This window comes from Spermophilus citellus, assembly GCF_964194105.1.
Source record: "Spermophilus citellus genome assembly, chromosome: 2".
NCBI classification, from domain to species: domain Eukaryota; kingdom Metazoa; phylum Chordata; class Mammalia; order Rodentia; family Sciuridae; genus Spermophilus; species Spermophilus citellus.
In genome coordinates, this window is record NC_138183.1 from 1929224 (window position 1) to 1943885 (window position 14662).

General features: G+C 57.3%; 1 protein-coding gene across 7 annotated transcripts in view; it reads left to right on the forward strand.

Moving 5' to 3' along the window:
• Positions 1 to 12665, forward strand: part of CAMSAP1 (calmodulin regulated spectrin associated protein 1) — a 70585-nt gene extending 57920 nt beyond the window's left edge. For 4 of the 7 annotated variants that reach the window (XM_081281486.1, XM_081281491.1, XM_081281488.1 and 1 more), the window contains 7 exons: positions 249 to 385; positions 898 to 1106; positions 1261 to 1363; positions 2824 to 2939; positions 3461 to 3579; positions 7074 to 7368; positions 8285 to 8794. In XM_081281486.1, the coding sequence (XP_081137612.1) occupies positions 249 to 385; positions 898 to 1106; positions 1261 to 1363; positions 2824 to 2939; positions 3461 to 3579; positions 7074 to 7368; positions 8285 to 8304 (999 nt within the window). In that variant the 3' untranslated portion in view covers positions 8305 to 8794. Of the gene's footprint in view, positions 1 to 248; positions 386 to 897; positions 1107 to 1260; positions 1364 to 2823; positions 2940 to 3460; positions 3580 to 7073; positions 8795 to 11175 lie in introns of those variants that run through there. The other 3 variants (XM_081281487.1, XM_081281489.1, XM_081281492.1) reach the window with 2 other exon arrangements.
• The last annotated feature ends 1997 nt before the right edge of the window (positions 12666 to 14662 follow it).

Sequence of the window (14662 nt, forward strand, 5' to 3'; positions counted from 1 at the left end):
ACAGATTCAAGGCCAGCCTCGGCAACTCATTGAGGCCCTTAGCAAGTTAGTGAAAACCTATCTCAAAATTTAAAAAAAAAAAACAAATGCTGCAGGATGTGGGGGCCTTGGGATGTGGCTCAGTGGTAGAGCACCTCCAGGTTAAATCTCCGGTATAAAATAAAAAACTATGTGTTGAGGTGCGCCTGGGCCAGGCAGTTCCGGGTGTTTCCTGTACTGTCACTGACCACTAGACGACGCCTGTGCAGGACGAACAGAAAGCAGAAGATGAACTTGCCAAAAAGCGGGCAGCCTTCCTCTTGAAACAGCAGCGCAAGGCCGAGGAGGCTCGCATGCGGAAACAGCAGCTGGAGGCGGAGGTGGAGCTCAAGCGGGATGAAGCCCGGTAACCTCCTCTCCTGGTGCCCCCTCCGTGCCTGGCAGGGCAGCCTGGGTCCCGTGAGCCAGAGGGATGATCAGGGATGGCAAGCCCCAGTCTTAGTAGTGCCCTGCAGCCGCCTCGCTGCTCTCTGTGCTGTCCCTGCTCAAGGCACTGGCCCTGCTGCAGGTCTGTGAGGGACTGTGCCAGGCTCTCCCCCGGATGGTCTTCAGTCGTATCACAGCCCCATAGTTGTGTGCTCATCCCATTTTAATGTCGAGGCCACTAGCATGTGGTGCAGCAAATAAGTTGCCCGTGGCCCAGCGCTCTGGTGGGGCTGCGGTTTCACACCAGCGGCTTGGTCCAGGGCCCACCTTTTGACCACTGTGCCCCCCGTGGAAACTGGCTTTCTCAGCTCCAGGGGCCCTAGAGATGCCCAGCCACAGAGCCTGGGTCCCCTGTGTGGGAGGCAGGTCCAGGAGAGGCATGGTTTGGGACCCCTGTCACTCAGTGCTGTGGGGAACCACCTTGGCTCTCAGGCGTAAAGCTGAGGAGGACCGCATCCGGAAGGAGGAGGAGAAGGCACGGCGAGAGCTCATTAAGCAGGAGTACTTGCGGAGGAAGCAGCAGCAAATCCTAGAGGAGCAAGGGCTCGGCAAACCCAGGTCGAAGCCAAAAAAGCCGCGCCCAAAGTCCGTGCACCGGGAAGAGTCTTGCAGTGACTCTGGGACCAAGTGCTCCTCCACCCGTAAGTAGCCCCTGCCGTCTGCCACCTGCAACTGTGCTTGGCTTGGAGCGCTCGAGCCGGGCAGGGTGCTGGGAGCCTCCATCAGTGTGGAGGCAGCCAGGCATCCCCAGCCTGTGGTCGCTCCTGCACATTGCCCTGTGCTTCGTCTCTGCAGCGGATAACCTGAGCCAGACTCATTCCGGCTCCAGCCTGTCCTTGGCCTCTGCAGCGACCACGGAGCCCGAGAGCATTCACTCGGGGGGCACACCTTCGCAGCGGTAAGGAGCTGGGAGAGTGGAGCTTCTGGGTGGAAAATGGGTGAGAGTGGCTTTGTCGCTTTGATCTGGTAGAATTCCAAGTTCACAGCAGAGTGGCTGTGGTGGAGGAGCCACGCCTGCCTGGCATAGCTGTCTGCTCTGTGACTCAGCGTTGGCCTGCCTTATCCCCAGCCCACATGTGTGTCCACGTTCTCCAGTCTTCCAGGAGTGAGCCAGGGCGGCACCCTGTGTCTCGGCAAGCTTGACTGGTTGCTGGGACCAGATGTCTTTCTGCCACATGTAGTTGTCAAGCCAGCACTTACCTGACCCACGGGCCGCACCCAGTTGTCATCAGTGGGCCCAGTCTGCCTCTGTGCTGATGCCATCGCTCTTCAGTGTCCTTTAACCTGGGACAGTTCCTTCACCTTTTCTGGCCATGATGTTCTGAGACTCTGAGCAGTTATGCTCCCATCTGCTTCCCGTGGCAGATGGGTCACGAGCGCCCACTCTGGGATGGAACAGCTCATGTGAGGCCTTCCTCCAGCAGCAGGCCGGGCGGGTCCTGATCCCGTCAGTTTACTTGGATCATTAAAGTGGTGTCAGCTGTTTTCCCACTGGCTGTTAACATCTCCCCTTTGTGATTAGAGGGATTATCCAGGCAACATGGTGCCCACCTAGACATCGCTGAACGTGTCTGCCCAGCCTTGGAGCCTCCCTTGCTCCCTCCCATGTGGTGCTGCTTCCTGTAGAGCCAGGGCCCTCCCTCCTCTCCTGGTGCCCCTTCCGTGCCTGGCAGGGCAGCCTGGGTCCCATGAGCCACAGGGGTGACCTGTGGTGTTCCTGTGTTCATATGTGTGCCTGCTGCGTCTCCTGGCTTTGTGGAGGGTTCCTCTGATGGGCCCCAGGTCCTGCCTGGAGGTTTCTTCTGATGGTCAGCTGCCCAGCTAGACTCCACCCCAGCCCTGTCTGGTGCCCTTTGGAGAGCAGAAGCCTCATGTCTCAGAGCTCTGTCCAGCTCTGGCCTTGGCACCTGCCATGTTTGGTCGGGACACTTCTGCAAGCATAGCTCAGATCTGCCAGGAAGCAGAGTCACTGACACAGGGCTTTCAGACTGGGCCCAGTGGGCTTCCTTCCTGGGTTGCATTCCTGGCTGACAGCAGTACAGAGGGCCTGCGCCAGCAGCAGCCCTTGCACCCTGCTTCAGTGGACAGCAGCCCCAGGCTAAGCGTGAAGGCGCACTTCCTCCTGCAGAGGGGCCACCCCAAGTATTTGCTGTGTTTCTTTGCCTGAGCGCGTGTGGGGTGGCAGTGTGCTTACCCACCCCCACCTTCCCCAGAAGTCCGCTGCTACAGGGTGCCCATACCCTGACGATGCGGATGGCAGTGTGGGCTGACAGGTGCAGTGGCCACGTGCTGGGTGTGGGTGGGAGGAGGGAGGCCGAAGCTCTGCTGGCCTCACCCTGTGTGCTTTTCTGCCTGCAGAGTGGAGTCCTTGGAAGCCTTGCCCATTCTGAGCCGCAACCCAAGCAGGAGCACAGACCGGGACTGGGAAACGGCGTCGGCAGCTTCCTCCCTGGCCTCAGTGGCCGAGTACACAGGTGATGGTCACATACCTTGAGGTCACTGTGCATGCAGCCACATGCTTTGGCTTGGCATTCTATAGAATACCAGTCTTCCTGTGTCTGAGGGTGTTTTCCTGTTACTGAGTAACAGCTGTGTGGCTCTTGGTGTCTTTGAAGTGCACCGTGGACTAGGGAAGCCCCTGGCCCAGCTCCCGTGGCCTGCCCTGCAGTGGCATAGTGCTGGCTCCAGCCGCCTTCAGAGTGGTGCTCAGGGCAAGTACCACACAGCCTGGCACCTGGGGCCTTAGGCCTTCAAATTACCTCCTGAGCTTGTCATTTTTATAGTAACGAACCCAAAGTTAGAAAGTGGATAGGTATTAATCATTTTAGTCTTTCATCTACCATTTCAAACTCACAAATGGGACTTTTCAAATCCATTTGAAGCAGTCCTCACTGCCCGTTTTCTGGAATGCGTGCATGTCCACGATGCTGCTGCTCTTTTCCATGTGTTTGTGCCTCAGAATTTCAATTTTGCAAATCTTGGTCTGGTTTCTTAGGTCCCAAGCTCTTCAAGGAGCCCAGTAGCAAGTCCAACAAGCCCATCATCCACAACGCCATCTCCCACTGCTGTCTGGCCGGGAAGGTGAACGAGCCTCACAAGAACTCCATATTGGAGGTAAACGCCAGCCGCAGGGTGGCTGTGAGCTGTTTGTGGGTTATGAGGCAGCCAGGGAGGGCGGGCATGTAGCTTTGTGAGCCCAGGTTGTGGTCGGGACCCTGAGAACTAGAGAGTTGGTTCCGGTAAAGTGCTGGTCGCTGTTGCCATGTTGACACACCTCCTAGAGTCTGCAGCTAGAGTGGGTCTGGCTTTGGTTCTTTTATTATTTATTTTTTGGTTCTAGGTATTGAGCCCAAGGATACTCTACCACTTGTGCTACTCCTCTCATCCTTTTTTATTTTGAGACGGGGTCTAAGTTGCTGAGAGTTTCACTGAGTTACTGAGGCTGGCCTCAAATTTGTAATCCTTCTGCCTCAGCCTCCTGAGTATGGATGGCTTCCATCATCTCATAGGACGTGATGGTGGCCTTCCCAAGTGGAAGTAGAGGTCTAGTTAGGATGTGGCTGGTGCTTCACAGTGGGGAGCTTTCCGTTGGGGTGGAGGAAGAGGGAGGTGTGCTAGGATGGGCCGGCCCTACCCAGTGCTGTTCTTGGCTCAGGCTGCACCCTGAGCAGTGGCAGCAGTGGCCTGTGAGACAGGTGCATCAGGTGAGGTGCTGCCTGAGGAGGGGTCCTGTGGTGACTCTAGGCACACTGCCTATTCTGCAGCAAACACCGTCACAGGCCATGTGTGGGCAAGTGGCTGTGCCTGGTCCCCACCAGGCTGATTGACAAAGCCAGGGCAGCCCCAGGTGGCTTGAGGGCTGTAGGTCAGAAACTGATAAGGACTTGAGGAAAAATAAGAAGCAGGCCGCCTCAGGGTGGGGTGCTGGGAGTTCCCGGGTCAGCCACAGTGCCTGGTGGTTGAGAGAGAGGCCCTAGGTCTTGGCTGAGAGCCTGGGGCCCAGGAAGGTGGGTGCTGCCTTGACTGGGCTGACTGGAAGGCCTCCCTGCGTCCAGCTGTGTGCCCAGTGGGTGTTTGGGAACAGACCCCTGAAGCTTAGGGTGAGCTCCGCATGGCTCCTCAAGACGGCGGGAGTGGAATTCCAGGAAGACGCGGGTACCAAGAACCCCTGCCCCACACCTCAGGCGCATTTGTGACGGTTGTTGGTGACTGACCTTGTGGAACAAGGGCTTCCGAAAGAAGCCTTTGCAAGCTGCCCGCCTGCCCTCAGAACTGGGCGCTTCAGTAGCACGAGGGGGTGTGGGTTGGTGAGCCCAGGAGGGAGGCTCCTTTCTTAATAGCAGATCATCTGGGATGGCGCATGCCACCCCCTGCCCCTTCAAGCCTTTCTCGTGGGAGTGGAGACAAGCGGCCTGTGACCGAGGCATTTCTCCCTGAGCCTGTTTCCATGCAAAAGAGGCACTCCAAATTCAGAGATGCTCCAGTAGGGTACTGGTGCCTCAGCTCCCGTCGCAGCCTGGGGTGGGGGAAGACACGGACAGGGTCCCAGCCTCCGAGTACAGCTGGTGTGCCAGGCCTGCCTGCCCAGGGCACGTGGGACACCCACCTCCTTGAAGCACAGGTGTAGTGCCTGAGGGTTGTGTGTCCGGCAGGGCAGAGAGCTTCTGTCCAGGCTGGACATAAGGCGCCCCCTCTGCCTTGATCACAACAGAGCCTCAGACTCCAGAAGGGAGGCAGAGCCAGCATGAAGACCTGCAGCTTAGGATTGGAAGCTCCCTCCAGCCAGTGTCAGGAGCCGCTGAGGGCTGCTGTGGGGTCTCGCTGCCCTGCACAGGGCCACAGTCCCCCTCCCGGCCTGCCTTTTGGCATCCAACTCTGTTCCTGTTGAAACTCAGAGGTTGTGCAGTTGAAATCAGTTATTGTACATAGATTTAGATTTTGCTTTTTCCAAGAACATTCTAAGAACGTTTGTGAATTTATTTAGTAAACATGTTATATGTTGACGGAGACCCCATAGATTTAGAAAATACATTTCCTAAAGCAAAATAGGTAGACATAATAACAAGTCAGTGAAGCGTTGCTTCACACGTTCACGCGTATGCAGAGCAGGAATCTCAGCTCCTCTTCTCTCAAGCTGTTGCACCCGCACATGTCATGTGGCGTTGGGCAGCCACCACTGTAACACACAGGAGCGAGTGGGAAGCAGGTGTGCCAGGGAGCTGCCAGGAGGGCTCAGAGGCCCTGGGCCACGCCTTGGGAGCTGCTGAACAGTAGGCATGCTCGTGGCTCAGCAGGAAGAGGTCCTGTTTCAAAGGTTGTCAAGCCCTGACCGCTTGTCTGAACTCAGAAGGCCATAATGAGCACCTAGCAGGCCCCTGCGGTCTGTTGCGTTTGCCTTGGGATCTTTTTCTCAGTCACAGCTTCACTGAGATGCAGTTGGTGTGCACAGGGTGTGTAATCCACCTTTTAAAGTGTGTCCTCCACTGGGTGCAGCGACCACACCTGTGACCTCAGCAGCTCGGGAGGCCAAGGCGGGAGGATTGCAAGTTTGAGTTCAGTCCTGGCATTGTAGCAAGATTCTGTCTCAAAATGAGGAATGTTTAAACAGGGCACGGGTGTGGCCTGGTGGTAGAGGCTGGCTCAAGGCCAGGCTCCTGCCCAGTGCAGTGGAGTATGATCCAGTGGTTTTTACTCATAGGCCAGCACAGCCGCCGATTGGTGCCCTGTCTCACAGTTTGCCTGTTCTAGAAAACTTCGGGTCTAGCTGCTTTCCCCTTGCACACTTTGGGGTGGTAGTTCATTCTTATTTAGTTATTTTTTACAGTACTGAGAATTGAACCCAGGGCCTCATGTGTGCCAGGCAAGTGCTCTGCCACTGAGCCACATCCCCATCCCTTTTTGTTTTATTTTGAGACCAGGCCTCACTAAGTTGCCCAGGCTGGCCTTGACCTTGCTGCCCTCCTGCCTTGGTCTCCCGAGTCCCTGTGTCTAGCATCGCGTGGGTTTGAGGTGTGCCGGTACTGTGGGCTGTTCACAACAGTATTTCTTTCCATGACTGAGAAACACTGCATCTGTGGGGGGACCACGTTTGTCCGTTGGAGTTGCAAGTTTATGTGGCTTCTGCCTCTGCTCTGGTGGACAGTGCATGTGGACGTTTGCACACGGCTCTCTACATGGGCCTGTTCTTGTTCCTCTTGTGTGTGACGGGGTGGAGCACTGTCCGAGGATGGCCTCTTCCACAGTGGCTTTGCCATGCTGTTCCTCCCAGCAGCAAGTGTGCCCTGCACGCCCCCTACCTCTTGCCCAGCCATCCTCCATGCAAGGTGACACACTGGGTTTGGAGGGCGTTTCCCTCTGGCCGCACTGTCAAGGTCATCTGGGCTGGTCGTCCCTCTGTCCTGGGGGCCCTTCTCCTTGCTCACCTGGACTTCCTCAGTGGGGTCTCCACTGGGTGGACAAGTATGACTCCACACAGGCAGCCTGGCCCCGGGTGAGGCCTCCTGGCCCCTGGTGTGGCCTGGCTGGGCTGCCCTCGCAGGGCTGAGGGCCGCCTGGGCCTGGCGCTGCAGCCAGCCGTGCTCAGTGCCTCTCCTTTCCTCTCACGGCAGGAGCTGGAGAAGTGTGATGCCAACCACTATATCATTCTGTTCCGTGACGCCGGCTGCCAGTTCAGGGCGCTATACTGCTACTACCCCGACACCGAGGAGATCTGCAAGCTCACCGGCACGGGGCCCAGGAGCATCACCAAGAAGATGATCGACAAGCTATACAAATACAGCTCAGACCGCAAACAGTTCAACCTGATCCCAGCCAAGACCATGTCCGTCAGCGTGGACGCACTTACCATCCATAACCACTTGTGGCAGCCCAAGCGGCCCGCAGTGCCAAAGAAGAACCAGACTCGTAAGTGACCCCAGTGAAGCCCGGGGTCTGAGGACGTGCCGACGGGATCCGTAGTTACTGTTCCGTCTACTGGGGTACGAAGCGTGCAGAGACATTGACCTTTTTTCAGAGGTGTTTAGACCACAACAGGAAGCCCTCTCTTGCCTCCTTGCACGCACAGGGCATGCCGGGAGGGCCAGAGGGGGGCGTACGTGCCCTGTTTTCAGTGGCAGCTGCTGTTGACCAACTCGGCCCTCAGATGGGGACGTCGTGCGGCGAGGTCTCCAGTGTGCGTCCCCCTCGCTTGCCCCTCCACACGCTGCCTGCTGCCCTCCAGTTGGCCAGCGCAGGCGTGCTCTGCAGTCAGGTGTGTGAATGTCTTCCTGAGAGGAGCTCGTGTGGAGTCTTTATTTGAGAAGTTGTCTATTTATTGATTGTTCTACTGCCAACCTCTACATCCAGTCCTGAGATGTCTGAACAAGTCCTTGTTCCTTGCTGCTCAGAGAAGCTTACTGAGGTTCCCAGTCCACTAAAGGCACTGAAAGCAGCAGTCAGTCTCTGCGGCACCCCTTTACAGGCGTGGAGATGGCGACTGCGACAGGCGGCCGTGCGGATGGCCGGGTACTGCTCGCTGGTGTTGGCCTGCTGTGAGGTGGTGCTGGGCCAGCAGGGGCTGTGCCAGTGACGCTGGGTAGGGGCTGGTGGTCTGTTCACTTAATAAAAGCAGATTTTGGTACAGTTAGCGCATCTGTCCCTCTGAGCAGGTCTCTCCTGAGATGCTGCACAGGGCCGAGACTTTCTTTGTGGTGGTGTGACGTCTGTACCTGCCGTCGCGCTCTAGCTTGAGGAGTAGCATGCTCTGCAGGGTGTACAGGCAGGTGAGGGTGGTAACTTTGTCTTGTTGCCTATTTAAAAGCAATTATGTGGTTATTTGCAGTTATTCCAGAACTCAAGTAAAGTGGAGTGGCTTTGGGTTCTTTCCACATGGGTCCCAGTGGCGGCTGATGCTTCTCCATAGCAGACGTTCCTGGGGAGCAGGTGCATCCCAGCCCCAGCCACGGCTTGTGCCACGCGGCAGAGACACCTGTGTGACGGACCAGCTGCCGGAAGATCCTGGAGCCACTTACGTTAGTTTTGCACATATTTTCTTGGGAGTGTTACTTGAATCTATCTTGAACTGCAGAAAAAAATTGACGATAATAGAAGACGTTAGAGACAGGTATAACTGTCACGCAGTGTTAGGTAGAAAGGTGACGGAGCCGTGTGCAGAGAAAGGAGGGGACATGGTACGGGACAGGAGAGGGAAGCCCAGGCCTCCTTCAGTTTCCTCATCCTTTGAAGAAGAACATGGCCTGCTCCGACTGTGTAAATATCGTGCCGGGCCCTGCGCTGCTGTGGAGTGACCGCAGCCCGTGCCGAGATTAAAGTCTGGACGTCTGTCAACATGCTTCTGCACGTGTGCTCTGTTCCCCACTGTCCCCTTGGTTCATGTTGCTCTTTGTATTGAAAAGAGCCCTGGAATGTCATGAAGAGTGAGCCGTATGCACCCCTGCCCCAACCCCGTCCCGGTGCAGGGTGGGCATTGGCTTCCCCTGGCCTCCTGCGGAGCTCCTGGCTTCCTGGAGGTACTCCACCACGCACAGAGCGTCCTGTCTGCGGGCCGGCCCCGCTGCCGCGTCTGACGTCTCTGGATGCCAGGGCTCAGGCCTCGTTGCTTTGGGGGGTGGGGACGGGTCCTTGGTACGCAGCCTCTGCGTTGTTGGGGGAGCTTCAGGCCCGAGGCGTGCCCAGTGGGTGATGCCAGGCCTTTCTGGCAGGGTGGTGATGCGCCCCTTGAGTTAGCCCCAGCGGGGCTCCTGTCAGGCCTGTGCTTCCTGAGTGCCTGCGGTGCCTCAGTGCCACGTGCAGGTCACCAAGAGTGTGTCCGTGTTTCAGCCTGCAGCCTAGTGGCGTGCTGGCACTTGGTGGTGACAGAAGCCTGGGGACAGAGAGGCTGGAGTCTAGACAGAAGGAGCTTGACGAGGCCCATTGTCCATAGACCACATGGAAACGCCTGGGCGAGGGTGCGAGGGTGTGCAGACACATGTAGGGGTGTGTGTGTGGGCATGGGGTGTGTGCGCATGTGTGAGGGCATGTGTGCATGTCTGTGGGCATGGGGTGTGTGCATGGGTGTATATACAGAGGTGTATGCGCATGTGAGGGTGTGTGTGTGAGGACATGTGCACGTGTGTGTGCCGCAGACAGACCATCTCCCTTGTGTCCTCTGAGCCATTTCTGAGCGTGTTGCTGCCATGCAGCCTCAACAAATTTCAGGCCCAACCTGAGTTCTGCACTCAGGTAGCTTTGAGAAGGGGAAGAGTACAAAAAGTCCTTCAAGATCTGACTTTCATTCCCTGAAGTGCTAGCTTGAGGGAATTGAGGGAAAGAATTCAGTAACACTGAAACACAGCTTTCTGTTCAATTCTGCTGGGTGCCCTTCACAGGCTGGCTTTTATCTACCCTGTGAAGATAGATAATGTGGTCCTGCCGCTGGCCGGGAAGCACAGGGTGACTCCACGCTGGCCTTGCCTGCCTTCTCCAGGACTCGGAGGAGCCCTGCCCCGGCTGAGAAGGTGGCTGCAGGACAGGTGGGGTGTTGGCATCAGACAGAGCTGTTTGAGGGGTCTCCACACTCTGCCTCCCAGTGCTGTGGCATTATTGGGGACTTCAGAGGGCAGAAGCCACCCTGATAAGACTCAGGCTCCCTGAAGGACCTTAGTGCATAAGCAATAGGTCCCTCCTGTACCTCCCAGGATCATGACCTGGGAAGGCAGGTTTGGGTTGTAGAAACAGTGTCCTAATTGCTCTGCCACCTGGAAGAGGGACAGTCTCTGTAAACAGGGACCTTTGTGAACATCTCAGGCTCTTCTGTCCTTTAGAAAGAGCAGGTTGAATTCCAAAGTGTCTCCTCAGTTGAGAGGGGGTATTTTGCCAAAGTCGTGTGTGCTGGGGTAATAGCAGAGAGATGTCACACAGTGGAGGGTCTGAACTCCCCGTGGCAGGCGCAGGCCATAATCTGCAAAGGGGGAGGTGGAGGGTTTCTGCCGTGAAAGTCTGGATTGCCTCTGGAGCAGAACAGGCAGTAGTAAGCCACACTGCCCATGAGCGTGGAACTCACCCCACCCTTCCCCGTGGGACCGCCTTTTCCCTAGTGAAGGTGGCCTGAGCTGGAGCTGGCTGCTTCTCTCAGAAGCCACAGGTTGGGCACAGCAGCACAGCCTATAATCCCAGCTGCTCTAGAGCCTAAGGCAGGAGGATTGCAAATGTGAAGCCAGCCTGGTAACTTAGCCAGACCTTGTCTCAAAATTTAAAAAATGGGCTGGGGATGTCACTTGGTGGTAGAGCACCTCTGGGTTCAATCCTCAGTAGCAAAAACCAAACCAAAACATAGAGTAGGGGGAGGAGGGGCAGATCTGTCCAGAAGTAGTGGGTGGTTCGTGACTTCTGGGACAGGGACTGGGCCTCTCCCAGAGACAAGTTCTGTCTTCCAGTCCTACATGGGCTCGCTTCCATTGGGGTCAGAGGTGGACCAGACAGAGTGCTGCAGGTGGAAGTCTGTCAGGGCCACACTTGGCCCCTCTGGGGAACTGGATCTCCTGGGTTCACAGCAACAGCCTGGTCCCACTGTCCCTGTGGCTGGCTGGCTGGCTGGGTGTCAAGTCTGGGGCAGGTCCACGGTGAGGAGAAAGGACTGTTTCTCAGGGTTAAGGAAGGTATTTGCCTGGTGACAAGACGATATGTGACCTGAGCACCTTAGCTGTGGTAACCATGCTGTCTGGGCCCCTGCAGGTGTGTGCTCGGGCTCCCTGGGAGACCATCGTGGATGCCGCCCGTTGGCAGGTCTGGGGATGTGGACCTGGCTGCTGACCAGGCGATGCACACTGGTAATCTGCTGTCCTGCCCTAGACAGGCACACCAGGATGAGGCGCACCTCCAGGGGCCTATCTGGTGCGAGCACCTGGGAAACACGAGCGAGGGCTCAGGGTGAATCTGTGTGTTCACTTAGGAAGATGAATCTGGAAGCCAAAGCCTGCGCCCTTCCCTCCCTCAGGCTGCACCTGGCCTGTCCCTGTGCCAAGTGCTCAGCTGGCACTTCACAACACAAAGCTTGCCTAGGGGTGTCACAGCCCCAGCCCATGTCTCCCAGCCTTGAGTCCGAGGAGCTGCTGCCAGTCACACTGCCACCATGTGGGTTCTGGAGTTCTGCTGTCAGAGATGTTGAAGTGTGGAGGGTGGGGGTGCAGCTCAAACCCCGGGAAGCACCTTGCCACCCGAGAGGCAGCAGGAGGGTGGTTACCTGCCTGGGCTGGGCAGGGTGGCTCCAGACTCAGCCGTGGAAGCCCCAGCTCCTGAGCAGTGGCAGCGTGTTGGGGAGCTTTGCTGCAGGCAGAGCTGGTGACTGAAGGTTGAAGTCCCTGCCCCGGGGTGTGCCAGGGCCCCCAAGACCCGAGAGCCCCAAGGTTCCTATAGATGTCGCAGGGCATGAGGGTGGGTGTGCCCAGCACCGACCCATCTGAGGTTTCAAGTTCAGGCTGCCTCTGAGGCCTGGGACCCATAGGAGCTGGTCGGTGCCCCAGTTCCTTCCCTCAGGGCTCCAGGCCCCCTAGAGCAAGGTGAGTGGCTCCCCCTGGGCCTCAGGCTGCAGCCTCCGTCCAGCTGTTTTCCCGGGCCAGCCCCTCCTCTGTGGCCTGGCCAGTTCATCAGGAGGCATCAGTTGGTCAGGTTTTTCAGAAGATGCTAAAACTCTTCCTGGAAGACATGACCATCCACTGCTCCGAGGGCACGTCTAAAAACCCTGAGGGAACTTGGTGCTTTTAGACAGGAGAAAGCCCCTGAGGTCATGGGAAGGGCCAGGGCAGGGCTAAGGTGAGGGCACAGAGTCAGGCAGAGGTGGCCTGGAGGCTCCTGAGGCCTGTGCCCGCTACTATTTGTTGTGCCTGCCTGGCGTGAGAGGCTGGGACAAACTGAGTGGGGCTGGGCAAGGGTACCCCAGCCCGTTAGCTTTGGGGTTTGCTTTCTGTCCACTGTGGTCTATCACTGGGACACTGTACGTTCACTGGCTGAGTGGTGTCACCGGACCAGTGGCCATCCACCCATTTTCTGTTGCTTGTCCTTGTTTGTGGTCCCTGCCTTGCCCTCCTTTGCTCTCCGGCTCGGCCGAGCCTCCCACCGTGCGTATCCTTTCCTCACAGGCCCACCTGGGTCTGCAGCGCTCCTGCCCGCCTCGGCCCTGCCGTTCCCGTCACCCACCCCCAGGTGGCAGCACTCAGCTGTGAGCCAAGTTTCCTGCTAGGTCAACCAGAAATAAGGAAAATAAAGGTCCTCTCCATAATTTTGTTTCAAATTTTATGCTGCAAAGCCTTTAAATTCTAGCTCATTCTGGGCAGTGGCAGCTGCTGCTGTCAGTCTGGATCCCCCACTTAGCAGAATGGGTGTCTTCGGAGGGGTTCATCAGGGTTAGGACCCTGGAGTACCAGTGGTCAGTGAGGACGGAAGAGTAGGACTGACCTCCTTGGTGCCAGGACTACACAAGCCAGGAGTGTTGGCAAATGGACCCAGGACAGTCAGAGACGTACCCACGTGTCCCCAGGCCTGGAGACAGAGATGGAGGTCGAGACAGAGTGCAGGAAGTTCTGGGTGTGCAGGCAGCTTTTATTGGTCTAGGAGCATCTCACAGTACACAGACCCTCCTGACCCCAGTGCTGGCCGGGTCCACAGCAGCCTCTGAACCCTGGTCAAGGGCCCAGTGTCCTCAGTGGCTAGTAGAGGTTCATGGGATTGCCCATCTCCTTGAATGTCTGGGGCTAGACCCAGAGTGACAGCCCTCCCTCCTGCTGTGAGATGCTTGTCACAGGATAAGTCCCAGGTACCCACTCTTTGCAGCACAAAGAGCTGCAGCCCCACCTAGTAGAAGCCAAGGTGGCTCTCCCACCCCTTGGCCCAGCAGCCGAATAGGTGACAGCAGGAAGCTGGGCCATGGCAGCAGGATAGGGGCTGGGGACACTGAGTATACATGGAGGTGGGCTCAGACCCCTTGCTGTCCACTGCGGCACCCCAGGAGCTGCTGACAGATCTAGTACAGCAGGGCTGAGCTCTGGCCACCTAGCCAACGTCAACCACCTGCCCTCCATCAAGCCCCAAGACTTCCCTGCTCCTGAGTCTGCACAGTCCCTCCCTGCCCACCTGCATCCTCTGTCCTTGTCAGTGCCTCACCCAGGCACTTTCTGAGCAGGCAGGCCCCTGGTGGTCCAGTGCGCAGGGTGGGGAGGCTGAGCCCCAGGTGTGTGGCACCCCGCCATCCAGGCCTCCCACGCAGTTTTCTGTAGTCCCTGAGCTGCCTGCCCACCTCTGGGGAGCCATCTGTCCTGATGCTGGGGGTGAGCTGTGCCTAGGCCCTTCCCCTTTATCTCAACCTCTGCAGTACACAAAACGGACACAGTGAGGTGCACACAGCCCCACTGGGCTCAGCTCTGGCCCCCAGTGGATGGGGTCCCCAGCAGCTATTGGTCTCACATGAGCTGTGTCCACCCCACAAGCCTGGGGTGCTCAGGGTCACTCCAGAGGCATTCTGGGATATAGGGGTGAGGCTGATGGACAGCTCACCAAGAAGCCTCCAGGAAGCCTCCAGGACACTGGGGCTTCTACCAGCCAAACTTCCCATCTGTCCCAACCCAGCATTATGTAAGGGCATGCTGGCCAGGCTGGGGGACAGGCTTGCCTGTGAAGTCGGGGGTGGGGACCACAGCAGACATTTCTGACCCTTGTAACTAGCCCCAGGTGTCCTCCAGACCCAGACTCAGAGCCTGGAGCCTGGGGCAGGCTACCTGGTGACATGCTGTCTAGAGTGTGCATCCATGTAAGCAGAGAGGTCTAGCAGCAGAGACGGGGGCTGCCCAGATCTCTGCCCGAGGATTCCCTGGAGACCCTGGGGACAGCAGCCAGCAGCCCAGGGCTAATTGTGCTTCTCAGGTTGGGTGTTTAGAAATAAGACTTTGCTTTGAAATGTAAAATGGTCCATAGAGACACACTATTACAGTGTCCCCAAATGCCATGCTCGGAAAAACTCAGTGTAAAAATAGGAACTGGTGTCTTCTGACTTTCAGTTACTGGCAGTAGGTACCCCCACCTGCCAGATCTGCCAGCAAGGGCCCCCACAGCCTGGGGGCTGCACACCCCTGGCTCAGCCTCCAAGACCCTCCTCTTTCTTTGCCCTCCTGGGGATAGCTCAGAATAGCAAATGGCAGAGAGCACCCCCAGGTTGCCCTTTATGAGGGCT